Source organism: Rhodofomes roseus, assembly GCF_022264815.1.
Source record: "Rhodofomes roseus strain CIRM-BRFM 1785 chromosome Unknown C8Q71scaffold_16, whole genome shotgun sequence".
NCBI lineage: Eukaryota > Fungi > Basidiomycota > Agaricomycetes > Polyporales > Fomitopsidaceae > Rhodofomes > Rhodofomes roseus.
Genome location: NW_025952972.1, coordinates 870,955 through 886,572, shown reverse-complemented (window position 1 = coordinate 886,572; position 15,618 = coordinate 870,955). Strand labels below are relative to the sequence as shown.

General features: G+C 52.3%; 7 protein-coding genes across 7 annotated transcripts; 3 read left to right on the top strand and 4 right to left on the bottom strand.

Annotated features, from left to right (window-relative positions):
* Window positions 1-356: 356 nt before the first annotated feature.
* C8Q71DRAFT_725417 (uncharacterized protein) lies at window positions 357-2,349 on the bottom strand (the record flags this gene model as incomplete). Its single annotated transcript, XM_047921697.1, has 7 exons — window positions 357-449; window positions 500-736; window positions 786-1,151; window positions 1,201-1,442; window positions 1,491-1,751; window positions 1,804-1,968; window positions 2,022-2,349. 7 exons carry the CDS (start codon window positions 2,347-2,349, stop codon window positions 357-359), a joined length of 1,692 nt encoding a protein of 563 aa, XP_047776898.1.
* Window positions 2,350-3,498: 1,149 nt separating this feature from the next.
* Window positions 3,499-6,064, bottom strand: C8Q71DRAFT_859898 (uncharacterized protein; the record flags this gene model as incomplete). The annotated part of the gene is made up of 10 exons (XM_047927717.1): window positions 3,499-3,891; window positions 3,949-4,110; window positions 4,169-4,382; window positions 4,434-4,507; window positions 4,570-4,966; window positions 5,026-5,216; window positions 5,278-5,298; window positions 5,542-5,577; window positions 5,640-5,647; window positions 5,704-6,064. The coding sequence occupies 10 exons, from the start codon at window positions 6,062-6,064 to the stop codon at window positions 3,499-3,501; spliced, it is 1,857 nt and encodes a 618-aa protein (XP_047776897.1).
* A 607-nt stretch (window positions 6,065-6,671) lies between these two features.
* C8Q71DRAFT_859897 (uncharacterized protein) lies at window positions 6,672-7,509 on the bottom strand (the record flags this gene model as incomplete). Its single annotated transcript, XM_047927716.1, has 3 exons — window positions 6,672-6,833; window positions 6,886-7,284; window positions 7,339-7,509. The coding sequence occupies 3 exons, from the start codon at window positions 7,507-7,509 to the stop codon at window positions 6,672-6,674; spliced, it is 732 nt and encodes a 243-aa protein (XP_047776896.1).
* A 278-nt stretch (window positions 7,510-7,787) lies between these two features.
* Window positions 7,788-9,528, bottom strand: C8Q71DRAFT_859896 (uncharacterized protein; the record flags this gene model as incomplete). Its single annotated transcript, XM_047927715.1, has 5 exons — window positions 7,788-8,147; window positions 8,203-8,490; window positions 8,546-8,849; window positions 8,904-9,049; window positions 9,100-9,528. 5 exons carry the CDS (start codon window positions 9,526-9,528, stop codon window positions 7,788-7,790), a joined length of 1,527 nt encoding a protein of 508 aa, XP_047776895.1.
* An 845-nt stretch (window positions 9,529-10,373) lies between these two features.
* Window positions 10,374-11,898, top strand: C8Q71DRAFT_672646 (uncharacterized protein; the record flags this gene model as incomplete). The annotated part of the gene is made up of 2 exons (XM_047919681.1): window positions 10,374-10,798; window positions 11,745-11,898. Coding segments are annotated over 2 exons (579 nt in total), but the record flags the coding sequence as incomplete, so codon positions are not given.
* Window positions 11,899-13,668: 1,770 nt separating this feature from the next.
* On the top strand, window positions 13,669-13,989 carry C8Q71DRAFT_679341 (uncharacterized protein; the record flags this gene model as incomplete). The annotated part of the gene is made up of 1 exon (XM_047919739.1): window positions 13,669-13,989. A coding segment is annotated over one exon (321 nt), but the record flags the coding sequence as incomplete, so codon positions are not given.
* Window positions 13,990-14,446: 457 nt separating this feature from the next.
* C8Q71DRAFT_771842 (uncharacterized protein) lies at window positions 14,447-15,401 on the top strand. The gene is made up of 2 exons (XM_047924368.1): window positions 14,447-14,642; window positions 14,693-15,401. Exons 1-2 carry the CDS (start codon window positions 14,496-14,498, stop codon window positions 15,317-15,319), a joined length of 774 nt encoding a protein of 257 aa, XP_047776892.1. The 5' UTR covers window positions 14,447-14,495; the 3' UTR covers window positions 15,320-15,401.
* The last annotated feature ends 217 nt before the right edge of the window (window positions 15,402-15,618 follow it).

Sequence of the window (15,618 nt, the reverse complement as noted above, 5' to 3'; positions counted from 1 at the left end):
CTTCAATGGGACCGAGCTTTACCTGTATCTTCCTCAGCCTGATTAGTTTAGTCTGTGTATTGCTACAATGTGTGAATGAATTGCGAGTGGTCTGAAAGGATGCCCTGAGGGGGATTGTGTGCCTAAGGTGCCTTGCCAGTAAATGCACAAGGATCAAAAGCACGAAGTGGCTTAGTGTCCTTAGGAGGCTTTGAGAAGGGCGAATAAGGGTTATCATGATGAGTTAACTGACTGGCTTAAATGACTTAACACAAGATACACAAGGACATGGCTGCCTTGGGTGGCTTACATTTGGGTGTCGCAAGGAAACGACTTGTCTTTTTGGCCTTTTTGGCCTCATGTACCTTGACAAGACATCACATGGCTTGGCAAGGCTTGGCAAGACAGATCGGTTTTTCCTGATGCACATGGTTGTGGAACGGCATGTCCAGCTCCAGCTCGTCCCACAGCTAGCTCAAGTCAGTAACCGTCCAGAATATGCGCAATAGCAACAACCCACTTCAGGTTCAACGTCAGGCGGGGGCAGTTTGATTTGCCCGTAGTGGAAGGTGTTGTTGGCCTTCAGCCATTGGATGCGCTTCTTTTGGGCCTCTTTCACCCTTTCGTTGAGCTCTTCCGCATCTTCATCCTGATCTTCAGAACCGCCTGGCAGCTCCGCAAAGAGGAACACCCTATTGACGACCAGCCTGGCCTTCTGTTTGATCTCTTGACGAACCTGAGGGGCCATCTTGTTGACCTGCATGCAGCAACTTTAGCATTGGATGGCAATCATGCACCTCACGTACTCTGGAGACGATCTTAGCTTTAGTCCTGTCCAGATTCCATTTCGGCTCAAACAGCTCCTGGAATTCCTTCGTCTGGTATCGGCTGTGGGAGCGTATGAGCTGCTCAATGATATCAGCAGGCACTTGCTGCTTCTCGTTCACGCCATCCCTCATGCGCGGCCATGCGTTTTCCAGAGATACGTACGCCTTGAACTCTTGCTGCGCTTTGTCAATGAGGCTCTTGACCCTCTCGTCCTCCATGAACGTTTCAAACGCGCCCACGGCCTCCTTGTTGGACTCAGACGTCTTCTCGTTGGACTTGGACTTCTTTCTCAACTTCCGCCCCTTGGGAGCTGTGTCCCCTTCGCTCTCCAACTTGATGATCATCTACGAGCAAACAGTTTAGTAGATAGGTTTAACTATAGTGAGAGATTACCTTGTCATCGCCGTCATCTTCGCTGTCATGCTCTTGCTCACTACCCTCTGGCTTGTAGGGCGGGCTGTCTTTGTTGTCCTTCTCCTCGTCGCTCCCCTTCTCCTCGTCGCTCCCCTTCGCCTCGTCGCTCCCCTTCTCCTCATCGCTGCCCTTCCCCTTGTCGTCTCTCTTCGCCTCGTCGCTCCCCATGTCGTCGTCACTGTCCACCACAACTCGAGCCGTTGCCTTTGGGCCCCTCGCACCTGATGAAGTATCAAGCGTCATCGTTAACTCGGAGCGAATGTACTCACCAAGACGTGCAGCGAGACTGTCCTCATCCTGGGATGGCACAGATTGTGCACACATCTTCTTGGCACGCTCTGGGGAAATTGGAATCATGACTTCCATCTGACGCTTCGAGTTTGGCCGCCCCATTGGAACAACATATCTCTTCACTTTCTTCTGTCCACGCTTCGTCAAGTCAGACCCGCCATTGCTACCCTCGTCGTCGGAAGAATCGGCGGCCTTCCTTTTTCCTCGCAGCGGGGTAGATGGTGGCTTCGCAGGCGGCCCTGAGACAGCCTCAGAGCAACAATCACAATAACACTGAATTGAGTTACATACCCGCTTTCTTTTTCCCCTTGTCGCGAGCAGCGGGCTCATCTGGCTCGACCTCATGTTCGTCGCGGGGGTCGGCTTCCTTGTCGCTAGGCTCTAGCTCATCGGCTTCCCCACCAGTCGACCCTGAATGCTTGTCGTTCATCATGGCAGCGACCTTCTCCTGTATGTCTGGGTTTCCATGGAATATGTTGAGTATCATTATGCTATGGACATCGGCTCACCTTCCTGGCGCTCCTTCTCCCCTGAGCCCCTCTTCTTGACCTCCTGAGCCATGGCGTCCCTCGCTACCTTGTCCAGCTCTTTCTCCGACAAATTGAGTACCGTCCTCATATGTTGCTTCACTTCCTTAAGCCTAGCTTGATAGCTCATGGGGGCAGGGGCGGGGGCAACAGGTTCAGCATCATCCTTGTGAGACGAAGACCCGGACTTAGGTTTTGCTGTCTTTGAGACTTTAGGCTTCTCTACCGCCGGTGTCACCATCGTGGCCTGGGGCTTGTCCTTGGCGCCCTTAGTTGCTTTGGCGGTTGAGCGTGTTGCGCGAGGGGGCATGGTTCAAAGGGACTAAGTGCAGAGAGTTGGGACAAAAGAGTGATCAAACACACAATACACCCGGGATGTGCAATCTCTTCAGAGAGGTCGGAGTGGCGGGGACGCACGGAACCCGGCTCCGTGTGCTCCAAAAGACCAACAAAGGCGAAATAATCTTACCCAGCGGGATGAACAATCAGTCCGGTGCAAAGACAAGTGTTGGGATCGAGTTGAACATTGGTTGTGACACCTTCCGTTGTGGCGTACGCAAGCCAAATCTATAACATTATGGGACGACGGTGTTGCTGTGGCGCGCGTAACTCGCGTGGAACGCACATGGAGAGCACATGGCGTCCACGTTCGCCGCGTGGCCTCAGCCACCTACCGGCCGGGCGCTCTCTCCTCCCCGGCGCCTGCGACCCCCGCCCGAGCTGTCCCCGAGGCGGGATTTCCGCGCGAAATGCAGGACGACTCAGTACCGGGAAATAGGACCTGTGAGTACACAGGTGTTCCCGAGGCCTGCAAAGATGGAAGGGAATACAGAACATGTCAGTAGTGGGAGAATGGGACATAAATACCAGGAAAATAGCCAACATCAGTACCGGGATAACAGGAAGACAAGAAATATTGCTGAACGTGTACCACAGGCCAGGAAGCATTGAATTAAAATGCAATCACAAGACTGAACATATTGGGAGCACTGGGAAATCAGTACCGGGCAATAGGATATCTGAGTAGTACCAGGAAAATGACACATAAATACCAGGACAATAGGGAATGTCACACCAGCACCGGGAAATAGTAAGAAATGTCAGATTATATTCAAGAAGACAAAGATATCACTGAACCACAGGCCGGGAAGTATGAAGACTAACACACAGCATTGAATGAACTAATGCTGCCAGCATGTGGCGAAGCCATGGGCTGGCAATGCCCAAGCATATAACCTTCAAAGTAACACAAAGCACAGAATGAAAGAACTGCCGCCAGACCTGAGGCGAAGCCCAGGTCTGGCATTGCATAAGCATGAAATCTTAAAAGTTACATGAAGCACTGAATGATAAAATTGCCCCGTAAACCCATGGCGAAGCCACGGGTTTGCGATGCTCGTAAGTACATAGGGCCGTCTGGGGCGAACATTGTACGTACAGGGCGCTGGCGCTAATGGAACTACCGAAAATGATTATTCTTGAGCCAACCGTTAAATCCATCCTTGGTCCACTTGTCCATCTCCTTATCTGTGTGCAGAACCATGGAGGCACGACAGCCAGAAAAGTGCAAGTTGAAGTGAGTGGTACGAGCAGAAGGGAATGCAGCAATATCCCCGTTACGAAGCAGAATAACCAAACCAGGCTCATACAAGCATAAATCTCCTCCATCGAACTCCCCAATGACCAAGACAACGCACAATGTCTTGTCTTGATGATCTCTGTGAGCAAGAGTGGCGACATTGAGGTTGACGACAAGAGAAAGGAAGGGATACACAATTGAGTGCACATTTCCGGGCAACATGTCCACGTCAATGCGAAGGTCGTTGTAGTCCATCCGCAGGACATCCTTGATCTAGATAACAATCATGATTTCTTCAGCACCTCAAACTGATACATTTCGGATACTTACCTGCCCCGCTATCCATTCGAAGACCCTGGCAAAGATGCGGTTGAGATTATTGTAGAGCTTCATATGTTTAGATTCGTAGGGGAGCATTTGGCTATAGTTCGTCCTCGATGTGTCTTCTCTCTCGATCAACATGGGATGTGCATCGACAGGAACATCGTGGCCCTGCAAACGTCCACTTGTCAGTACAAGCCTAAGTTCCACCTGAGCACAACACACTGACCCTAGTACCATGGCAGTTGTACCATAAAAAATGTAGAGCCGGGAAGCTGTACCTCTCTCCTTGAGAGGACGAGTCTGTCTCTTCCAGGTTTTCTGGTTCGTCCTCGAAGCAAGCTTTCAAGTGTACAGTGAGCATCCTTCTCATATCTTCGGGCATGTGGGGAAGTATGCATGCGATCAAAGAGCCATCACTGTCATCGATACAAAGGGGCCCTCTATCAAGTCATGAGCCACACAAGCTTGAACGGTTGTTACGGTTCTCTTACCCGGCAATATCAGGCTTTATCCTGATGTATTCCTCGTAGTTCGCTCGCCCACCGTTGCTGTAGATACTAGAGAGCTATGAAAGCAGTCCGCAGTGTCATTCAGCAATCTCTCTCTACACAACGAGCCACGACTTACCTTGTCCTTCAAATCCTCCAGTGTTTTGGGCATCTGTGCAGCTTGCGCGAGTAATCGCTCCTTTTCCGTCCAGGCCGTTGCTTCCGAGTGCGACCTCGGTACTGGATATGAATGGTGAGCGTTGTGACTAAGGCTGAACTGTTCAACCTGAATGCAGCTGTGCGATACAAGTTCCGGGTTCATGATCACGTTGTCGAGCTGTTCCGTTCCAGGTTCGTCATCCTCATCCAGAACTGTAACGGATGTGGATCCGTTATTCATGCTGAGATGTCCCGGATGAAAGATGGCTTGGCTGATCTGAGCGAGGGACATCGCACCGTGGCATTGGGGTTCAGTTGGCACTCCCGATAGGCAAGACGCCCAGGCTACAGGATTCCTCTTGATGGCGGTGAAGCGGCTAGCATAACCTCCAATGGTCAACTATGGCCAAAGCCTCGAGGGGTTTTAGAATCTTACTTCAGTATCAGAGAGTCAAACATCACATCAGATTGTTGCAAATCCGTGCAATCAAGCACGGTCGTCGCGAGCCCAAGTTCCTTCAACTGGTCGGGACTGAACAGGCTGTCGAATGTCAAGGGAAAATATGATCGGAGCGCGTTGATAGCTGGGATTATCTGTTGAACCACTATCGTCCCCTGTGTCCGTATCTGTAAACCGAAATCAGATTAGTCGGACTATGATTCATGCCGAGGCACTACGTATACATACCCCCGGGATCTCGAAGAATGTCTGCAAGTGAGTATGCAAACTCATTGATGCTCGCTGTAAGCAATGTACGCTGGCCCGCCAGAACAATGAGCAGCAGGGTGTAGATAGAGCCTGACAGGACGAGGTTTTTACTCGTGAACGCTGCACAGAAATATCCACGTACCACCAGCTGCTATGGCAGCGAACTTGCTTCCAATGGCATTCCAATTTGCGAACGTACGCCAACTTGGTGCTTGTTCAATATTCGCGAGGTATTCGTCGTACACTTGTCCAATTGTAAAATTCCTCAAGCGACGAATGCTGTTAGTCGCTAGTATCAGTTCATGTGGACACTGGAGATTGGGAGTTAACTAATGCCCCACCTTGATGTCTTGCATGCCAATTGAATATATTGCATGATAAAGACAAAGCTTGAACACATGTCACCTGCGTCGATGCGCGAGCACCTCCGGACTACGGAGACAAGGGAATAATCACCGAGGGCGTCATCTCCCGGGCCATCCCCTCCTTTCTTCATCATCGTGCGCATGATGGAGAGTTGCGAGTGCACCTCAGGGGACGTCAGATCAACCGATCCTAAGATCCCAATGAACGCCGCTACTCCAGGCTTTGCTTTCTCTGCAGCCCTCTTGGTGAGCTGCTTCCATTTTCTAAGGGACGAGCCCCTGCGACAGTCCGTGTCCCGGAGTGCTTGGCGACCGGGTTTCGCGCCACGCTGGGTACTCTGTCCGCCGGGACTCTCCAAAAGGGGGGCCCGGCGACCCGTTAATTTCTTCAATGCCGACATCTTTGCGCTTCGACCCGAGCAACGCAACACCGGCTTGTCGGACGGGGCGGGTGGCCTTGCTGTAGTAGTTGTGTCCTAGAGCGATCTCAACAGGAATGGGCTACCGAACGTACCTTGGCAAGGCGCCTCTCCCCCTTCATCAATATCTTCCTCCTCTGAGGCACATTGGCGATATGCGGATCCAATTTGGTACAGGCGTACCCGAACAGTTTGTAGGGGCGGAGAAACAATTTCCAAAGAGTCTAGGAGAGATTGTAACGCACGACACTCCTCCTCGGAGAGTGTTAGCATTAGTTGATCGAGTCCCGTCATAGTCGGAGGTGAGAAGGCGACTGGCGCCCATTGCGCTACCAACTACCGCAAGATATGGCATTATGCAAACAAGTCTGACGAGCTATCACAAAGGAAACATTTTTCGCACACGATCTGCAGAGTCAATGACCATCAGTCTGTGGGCTGCCATTGCCCAGTTCTCGGAAATATCCCATATCGAATCGACCAAAATAAATTCCTTTTGATCCTCATGCCACAATTGCAGGTCCTCCAGGTCCCTGCCCAGGATGTCTAGCACGCTGAGGTTGTTGTGTTGGCGCATAAGATAATGTAGTCATCGCCGAACGGGAAGGGGAAGAGGTGCTCGTGGGTTGTTGTGCTCGTTGGAGAGGGTGAGAGCCCTCATCAAACCGAATATGTTGTCCATTTGTTGTTGGACATGGCGCGCAAATTGCCCATGGACATCATCATCGATACGCTTCCCTAGGCTCAGGGGCTCCAGGTTCATCAGCATATGCCATTTCTTATTATGTTACTGTTTTACTTACCAGATGCGTGAATTCGTCCCTTAGTTCTCGGAGCTTCATATCCCTCCTAAGTAGGGGGAATAGACGTGGCCCGAAGAAGAATAAATACCCTTCCACCGGGCCGTATATCTCCCTGCGGTCGAGTTCTATCGACGGAAGGATCTCCTCTCCTTGGAGGAGCGCTGCGAGGTATTGCTCCGACCTCGCCCTTGACATCGGCAAGACCACGGAGCCTGACCGCCCGTGACGAGCGGTCCATTCGCCCCAACTTTCCGGGTCGTTCTCCTGGTTGACCGCAGCTTGCCAGCGCACCATTGTGCTGGGCGTGCGCTCGCGCCGCGTCTTTGATTTCTTCTCATGCAAGATGAGAAGGATATGGAACGCGCGCGGCGCGGCGTTCCTCCTAAATTGGTCGGCGAACTTAGGCAAGCGTCAGTTTGAGTTGTGAGAATATTGTTGAGAAATTGTACTCACCTTTGTCGTTGCGGATTGCACGGATTGAGAAACCAGTGTCTCAATTGTTCCCAACGGAACAAGATTGAAGCCCAGTCTGCCATCCACTCTAACGTCCGGCTGGATCCCCCGGACCAGCCGCTCCTGGTTTAAAACAATGTCATCCTCGCTCAGCTCCATTGCCTGACACATAGTGGTGATCACTCTTGTCATCCACCCATGAATGACGCTGGTCATCCCAGCGTGAAGATTTCCGGTTGCCATGGATCGGTATTGGAATGATCTGGGTTGAGATCGGTGGAGGCTTGGACTTGGGGTTGGGGGCGCACATAGCGCCCATACGGACCGCTTCCTTACATCCGTACGTACACACCCTGGCTTCCTTTGCTTCCGTTCATTGCGTGTGCGCTTTCCTTATCGTGCATCATCGGAGAATATACATTGCTTGGATCAACGGTAAATAACCTAAATCACACGAAGAGCCTGTACCTCCAGCAGCCGTCACCTCCAAGGCCCATTGAGTGCCTGTTAACGCTGGTGCGACCTAAGCCGGCCTCCAAGGAGATGGCGTCCTGCGCTACAACGCACAGCGAGTACTCGAGACCTTTGTACAACTGAGATGTGAAATTGGCGACCGTCTTCTTCGTCTCCTTCGAGTCCGCGGCAGGTGGTGGTTCAACTTCGAAGTTGAAGGCGCACCTATGGAAGTGCCCGGTTGTGTAGACATACGTCCTGTACCCGTGGATAAGGCCTTCAGCACGGCGGTTGAACTCTTTCCAGGCAAGCTCCGGCAACGTGCTAGCCACCCTCGTGCTGTACCCTGTCAGCCACTTACAAAGAAGATATCAGTTGGCACTCATGAACGTTCAAGAGGATTGGACATACCATGAAGTTACTGCTGCGTTCCCAGTCCTCCAGCGTGACGGCTGTCTCAGCACGCCTCACAAAGTCGACAATCTCTCCTGAGGTGTAGAAGAGCACACGACACTCCAGCTTTGGGCATGGAATATCCTGCGACGCTGGATAGGCCTCATGCGTGTGGAAGGTGATGACATTGAGAGCTTTCGACTTGTACAGTTTCTCGGGCTCAATATCGTGGACGGCCTCCCTGACGAGTGCGACGATGAACCGCAGAGTGCGGCCCAACTTGCCAGACTTGACAATGAGCGCCATCTGTGCAATCATGTCAGAGAGTCGTAGCTTTCAAGTTGTAATGGACATAACTCACCTTCTTCGTCTCATACATAAACTCTTCGGCCGTCTGAGCTGTAATACAGAAGAAGGGGCAGGCCTCTGCATGGGAAGACTTGATGGCATCGAGACGTAATGCATTGTACATCAATCGGCACCAAACATCCTCAGTGTTGACGTGGTAGTTGCGGCGGCAGTTGTGTAGTGCGGTCATGGCCCCCATGATAGGCTCGTACTCACCCAGAGCCTTGGCGACAGTGTTGGTGATTATATACGCCTTCTCTTCCACGAAAAGAGGTGCGATTACCACGGCTTTATGTTCCCTAGGCCAGTAGTCCACCCTACAGCAGTGTATGAGCCACATTGACACTCATACAGTTCACATGTTCTCTCACCTAATGCACCGGAGGAATGCCATCCAACGCTGGTGCTCCCGGCGGCCTTCGTCTCCTTCATCCCCTTTCTCCCCCTCACCACTTTCCCAGATCTTATCCAGTGTCTTCAACAAGATATTGTACAGATGTTCACCCATCGTTACGTCCTAAGAGTTCCGGTTAGTCAGTGATCCCGTGGTTTCCGGGTTCGGCTCACCTTCGTGACGAAGCCCTTGTACCCTACAGACTGCCACTCCAGCTGAAGTTGACATATCTTGGTAAAGCATTCGGATACCCAATGCAATTCTCCAGCATTGATGGGTAAAGACGCAAGGAGTTGTTTGAACTTAGCGGTAAGAAGCGGCTTGGGGACGCCTCTCGCAAACGTCCGGGCCTTGTCAGACCTGGAGATTGAACCTTCGTAGTGGATGTCGGAGAGAGTCAAGGATTTGATACGATCCTGCTCGAAGGAGTTGTCGGGGGAGTAAAGTGTTACAGCAGACAGGTGGGAGTCAACCGGCATGCTGGGGTGAGCGTCGTAGTCGGATTGCGAACTCCGGACGCTGGGCCCGGAACCAATCTTGTCAGACCCGTAGGACGAGTTGTCGGAGTCCGTGTTGTGGTCAATGCTAGAGTACGCCTGCATGGAAATAGTGACGTCCTGGTCTGGGATCGCGGAGGAAATGGAGTCCGACGCTGGGACAGCCCGCCACGCAACCCATCCCGGGTGGCTGGGCGCCTATATGGACGACCCATTCTTCGCCCTTTTGCCCGCTGGCAGGCGGGCAATCCAGATATGCATTCCAAAACTGGTGGGACCGTGTTAAAATGTGTTTTTCTAACACCTCAGATGGGACTCACGCAATGGGCGTGCGTCGTTGTCGCCAGGGGGTACTAACGACATTGTGCAAGAGCTTGCAAACTCCTTTTTAGGCAATTTGAACAAACCAGAGGCCATAGACATGCTTTCCGGGCCCCGCTGCAACGTGCAACCAGCTTGTATACCATGAAGACGTCTATATGATACATTGGAGAGGAGTAAATAAGTTGGACTGAGGGTAAGTCAACGTACAAAGGCGAATCAGGTGGTGGGCGAGGGCCTGAACGCGCCACCAGCGGCGGCGCTCAAGCCGTCAAATTTTGTTTGGAAGGCTGTACGTCCCGTTTATTCCGTGTACAAGAGGAGGGGTACGGAGACAGAGCTTACGATTGAGCCAGAGGGTGTTGAGGCATGCCTGGTGTCGGGGATGCGGCGCACCGCCCCCGCGCGCAAGCCTTGGGCGCTCCCCGGCTGGTGCTGCGTCATCCAACGCGTTCGGATAGCTTTGGAGTTCTGTTATCCTATTGGAACATATCTCATTAGCTTTGCCCATCGACGCGAATATGGCTCCCGGACAGAAGAAATACGCTCGGATTCCTTTTTTATTCCCTGGCGACGCGGAGGACCGGACATGTCCCGCCTGCGACCGCGAATTCAAGACCCCTGGCGGCCTCTCTTCGCACCTCTCCACTGCAAAGTCATGCTTGTGGTACCGGAAAGGTAAAAACAGGGACCTTTGGGCCTCCGTCCCAGATGTTGTGGAGGATATCGCTCGGGAAAAGGCAGTCCCTTCCGGTGCACGGGCCATGGACGTCGAGGACCGCGACTCCGACTCGGAGGACCTTCTTAACGACTTTCAAGATGTCTTGGAGAATAGGGACCTGTTTAGTTTTGTCTTAACAGGTCCCCCAACGGCGTCCTGCTCCTCTGGGGAACCTCAGGCCTCTTCCTCCACTGGTCGCATCTTCCAGCCGCCCACTGCACCGCCGCAGACGCTATCTCTGGACGACGATGAAGACACGCGGATCAAAGAAGAGGACCTTCTTGCCGGGAAGGTCATAAGGATGGACGCACGGGTTGTTGAAACGTGGAAAGTGTTCTTCTCTGGAGACTCAGATGGGGAGGACTGAATGGAAGTGGATGGGGAGCATCAGGAAAAACACTTCTAACTTCAGCAGTCTTGAATGAAGAGCACCTAATCTTATTCAATCTTTCATAACTTGTGTTCCTCAATTAAGTGCACTATGTGCATGAAGACCGCTGAAGTGAACTATAGCACCTTTGAGAAATCTGTCTTGTCCCCAAGTTGGAGGATATGCAACTTCAGTACTACAGATTAAGATGCATAAGTACACATTAGTTGGCAAATGACCTCTTAACTAATAAATATGCATGATGAGATGTCAGATTGCTCAATGTGGTCAAAGTCATATTGTCAAGGATTTGGACATATTTGGCCTGTTAAGGGTGAAAGACAGAAAAAGAACATTTAAGCATACAAAGTGAGACAAGAAGCCTGGCCTTGAGCAAATTGTAAGTCTACACAAGGTCTGCAAGGCAACAGATAGTGCCAAGAAGAAATGAGGCCAGTCTGAGAGCCCAGGGATGCACAGGGGCTGGGCTAACAGGGGGCAGCAATTGCAGATTTCTCTAAGTCCAGAAAGATAGTCAATATAGGTTATTGTGCAAGGGCACAAGCACAGGGACCTATGGTGTAGTGGTCAGAAGTTTGTGCTGAGAGTGTGAGAAATTAGTGTAGCAGGTCAGGGGTTCAATTCTGGGAAATGGCAGATTATTTTGGGCAACATTTTTGCATCTGGGATGCCTGTTATGACAGCATATGCACAAACACAGCAGAATCATGAGAGAAGTTACCCCAGTAAGGATGAAAAAACATTATTCTTGCTTGGAATGAGTGTTTACTTTGGTTACTTGTTTGAACTTAATTAAGACAAATGAAGAAATCGACTTACCTCAAGCACTTGTGGCACATAATGACACTTGATGACACTTATTGCTCTCCACAAGACCACTTAAGACAGAATGTTTTTTCCTGATGAGGATGAGGCAGAGGGCCGAGGGGAGGACGTTTGGAGACCTTTCACATCGGAGCTGGACTGGAGGGTGGCCATGTGGATTGTGAGAGAGGACGTTGGACAGAATTCAATGAATAGATTTCTGTCCATCCCAGGAGTACGTATCTGTCTCATACTACTATTTAAGCCCGCTTGAATCTGATATGCGGCACGCAGGTTGTTGAGAAGCTTGGGCTTTCATACAAAGACATCCGCCAGCTTTACCTCAAAGTCGACGATATTCCGGAGCGAGCTTCTTGGAAAACCTCTTCATTAGCTTTCCCAGACCATCCCGATGACGTCCACCTCGTGCGTTATCGGGACATTATAGAGGCTATCAAAGCCCTTCTGGGAAATCCAGCGTACGCTAAGGATATCGTTTACCGGCCGCGGCGCGCGTTTACGGACAGCACAAAGACTAAGAGAATCTTTACGGAGATGTGGACCGGAATATGGTGGAAGTCCGTACAGGTGAGTCCGCACCTTGTCTCATCACAGATCCATTGCTGATAGGCTCTCAATCCCTATGCCTTCGTAGACTTTGCTACCGGAAGGAGCCGCGGTTGCACCTGTGATCATTTCCACGGACAAGACGCAACTAACCCAGTTCTCTGGCAATAAACAGGCATATCCGGTGTATCTTACACTAGGCAACATTCCGAGGGCTATTCGACGTAAACCATCCATGCACGCATGCATCCTTCTTGGTTATCTCCCAGTGTCTAAAGTCGATGGTGAAAAGATCACTAAATGCGAACGGAAGGCCCATTCTCACCGCCTGTTCCATGAGGCCATGAGATTGATTCTCAAGCCCCTTCAGCATGCTGGAGTGAATGGTATCAAGGTCACCGGAGGCGATGGTTCCGTGCGACGCGTTCATCCTATTCTGGCGGCGTATGTTGCAGACTATCCCGAGCAATGTCTGGTGACTTGCTCGAAGTACGGAACGTGTCCCAAATGCAATTGTCCCAGCGACAAGCTGCAGGAGCCCGTCGCCGCTGAACCTCGAACATCCGAGGCCACAGAGAGCATCCTCAGGCAGGCAGCGGAACAAGCCGATCTCAGTGAAGCAGCTCGCGAGGCTTTTCATAAAGCGCATAATGTTGTCGGTGGGGCAACCACGCCTTTCTGGGCCGATTTGCCCTACACCGATATTCACCTCTCTATCACTCCCGACGTTCTTCATCAGCTCTACCAGGGTGTCTTCAAGCACCTCGTTTCCTGGTGCCAAGAGCTACTTGGTGAAAAGGAGCTGGATAGGCGAATCAGGTCCATGCCTCCCGCGTTCGGCGTCCGGCACTTCAAGAACAGCATATCGAACCTTGCGCAGATCACCGGGTCCGAGCGTAAAGGCATGGCTCGTATCCTCCTTGCATGTCTTGTTGGCAAGGTACCAAAGCGCGTGGTGCTCTGCTTCCGATCTCTCCTGGACTTCATATACCTTGCCCAGTACCCTACCCACGACAACAACACTCTCAAATATCTAGCCAATGCTTTGAAGACGTTTCACGAACACAAGGACGTCTTGGTGAAACTCGGCATACGAGACCACCTCAACAAACCAAAGTTTCATTCTCTCCTGCACTACGTGGAATCCATTCGCCTCTTTGGAACAACCGACAACTACAACACGGAGATGTTCGAAAGACTTCATATTGACCTCGCTAAAGATGCCTGGCGAGCCACGAATCATCGCGACGAGTTTCCGCAGATGATGCGTTGTAATACGCATCAGGAGAAGATGATGTTGTACGAGGTGTTCCAGAAGGAACGTCAGGTTGAGGAGGAGCTGGAGGAGGAGGAGGATGTGGAGGTTGACACGGCGGATGCAGACTCGGAGGAGGCGAGCACGGAGAACCCATGTCCGGGTGGAATTTCGCCCGCCGCGGATGCAGGTACCTCTGTCAAGATAGAAAAATACGCACCCAGCCCTCACCAGCATGTCGGTCGGATTCAGGACAAACACGGTGCCCCTGGATTCACCGCTGCGTTGGTCCAGTTTATCAACAACATCCAGCCTCCGGAACTACGTCTCGGTCGAGCGGATCTGGCGCAAATGTTCCTCCCTTTTGAAAGGGTCGACGTTTACCACCAATTCAAATTCAAACCAATCGAGCTTTCAGATGGAAGAGAAGAGCTGGACGCCGTAAAGGTAATCCCAGCACGTCCCACAAAGCATCAGAAGGCTCGTTTCGACACGGTGTGTAGGTTGCGAGTCTCCCAGGGCCGTATGAGGTGGCAGGGAGCAGGGGTCAATAGTCGGTAGAAACGACGGGTTTCGTTGTCGGACAATGTCGACGTAACTATTAGCAGTCACGGAAGGAAGGGGGAAGAGAAGTGGTTAGGCTATGCTGCCCGATGTTCGTTCCGCTGAACAATGGAACCGCTGTTCCCGCAAAGACACGCAAATACGCAGAGTTCGCTGTACGCACGCTCGCCGCTGTCGCCGCAGATCTGCAAGAGAGAGAGAGAGAGGTTTATACGCCGCTAAGAAAACAGAGCTGTCCTGGTTCGCAGGAGTTGCCTCTAACCGTCCGCTCTCGAAGTGGTGGTGGTAAGTAAGTTCCCCCCCCCTCGCGCCAGCACGCCATGTCCTTCCCTTCCCAACTTCCCACGCCCTCAAACCTTCCCGACTCTCCCCGTTCTCTCCCCTACTCCCCCTTCCTTCCGGTTGGTCAGTGAAGCCCCAGCCTCCTTCCCTCACCGTCTCCGCCCACCATGTCACTCCCTGGGCAATCCCCCCACGTCGTCCGCTTCTACCGTCTCCTCGAGCTCCTTCGACACGAACGCGACCTGGAACCCCGTCTCCTCCCCCACAATCCGACTGCCTGGCTGGCCTGGGCCCATGGAAGCCGTTGGCTATTGGTGTGCCCTTTTCCTAGGGCTCGTCGTCTCCCACGCTGACTGTACTCCAGCGCATGCTGTTTGAGTCTCGTAGCATCGCCGTAGCCTCCGGGGATATCTCTCTCCCTTCCGTCCGCCAGACACCATCCGTGCACGCCCTGATAGTGTACCTCGACACCATCTTCGCAACCCTTCCTTCCGAGCATGCGTCGTCTCTTCCCGAGCCATACCCCGTCATCGCCTGGTCACCTAACCGCGTCCTCGCCGAGCAGAGCATTGCTGAGGAAGGTGCTCCACTCCCGGCCATTTCCTATCGCAACAGTCCGCTCGCTTTATCGAACCAGCGCGCTTCTTCCGTCGGATGGGACGTCGTCACTGACCAGCTGGAAGCTCTTAGTGATGCTCAGTGTTCGACCACCGACGCCCTTGACCAGCTCGATGGTGGGCTAGCCACGCTCTCCGCCGCGGTCCAAGGTATTCAAGACCAGCTGTCACACGGGCTGTACCTTCCGGACGATTATTCCGGAATTCCTCGTCGTTTAGTCTTCGCCACGTCTAGGGGTTCGGTGGCTCTTAATCCACGCCCCATGGGCTTCACGCGTAGCGTTGCTGATGCTGCTGCTGACCGAGAGGCTGGAGGGTCCGGAAGGAACGGGGACGGAGGGAACGTTCGTAACGCAAGCCCTTCGCTCAACTGACCCCATGTAGTCGTCCGTAGCACCTTCTGTAACCGTGTGCTTGGCTTAGTTGGAATGTATTTGGCCCGTTCGTGTTGTGTTCCCCAAGTCCGTACTTCTCGGAGATGCCTTGCGCCGTATTGCCGTCCCATTTCTCGCCCTGACGCGTTCGTATGTTGTCGATTCCGTGCGTAGACCGTGGGCCATGCCCACAACGGTTATTGTTCTTGACAAGGGCGACGCGGAGTCCACCGGCGTGATAGGTAAGTGATGGATTTGTATTTGATTGGACGAGCCATTAAACCTACGGCATAGGTACC

Bases quoted from the DNA above. Each gene is read 5' to 3' on its own strand.
- C8Q71DRAFT_771842 (XM_047924368.1), top strand. From the start codon at position 14,496: ATGTCACTCCCTGGGCAATCCCCCCACGTCGTCCGCTTCTACCGTCTC. The intron at 14,643-14,692 runs GTGTGCCCTTTT...ACTGTACTCCAG, and splicing joins ATGGAAGCCGTTGGCTATTG to CGCATGCTGTTTGAGTCTCG.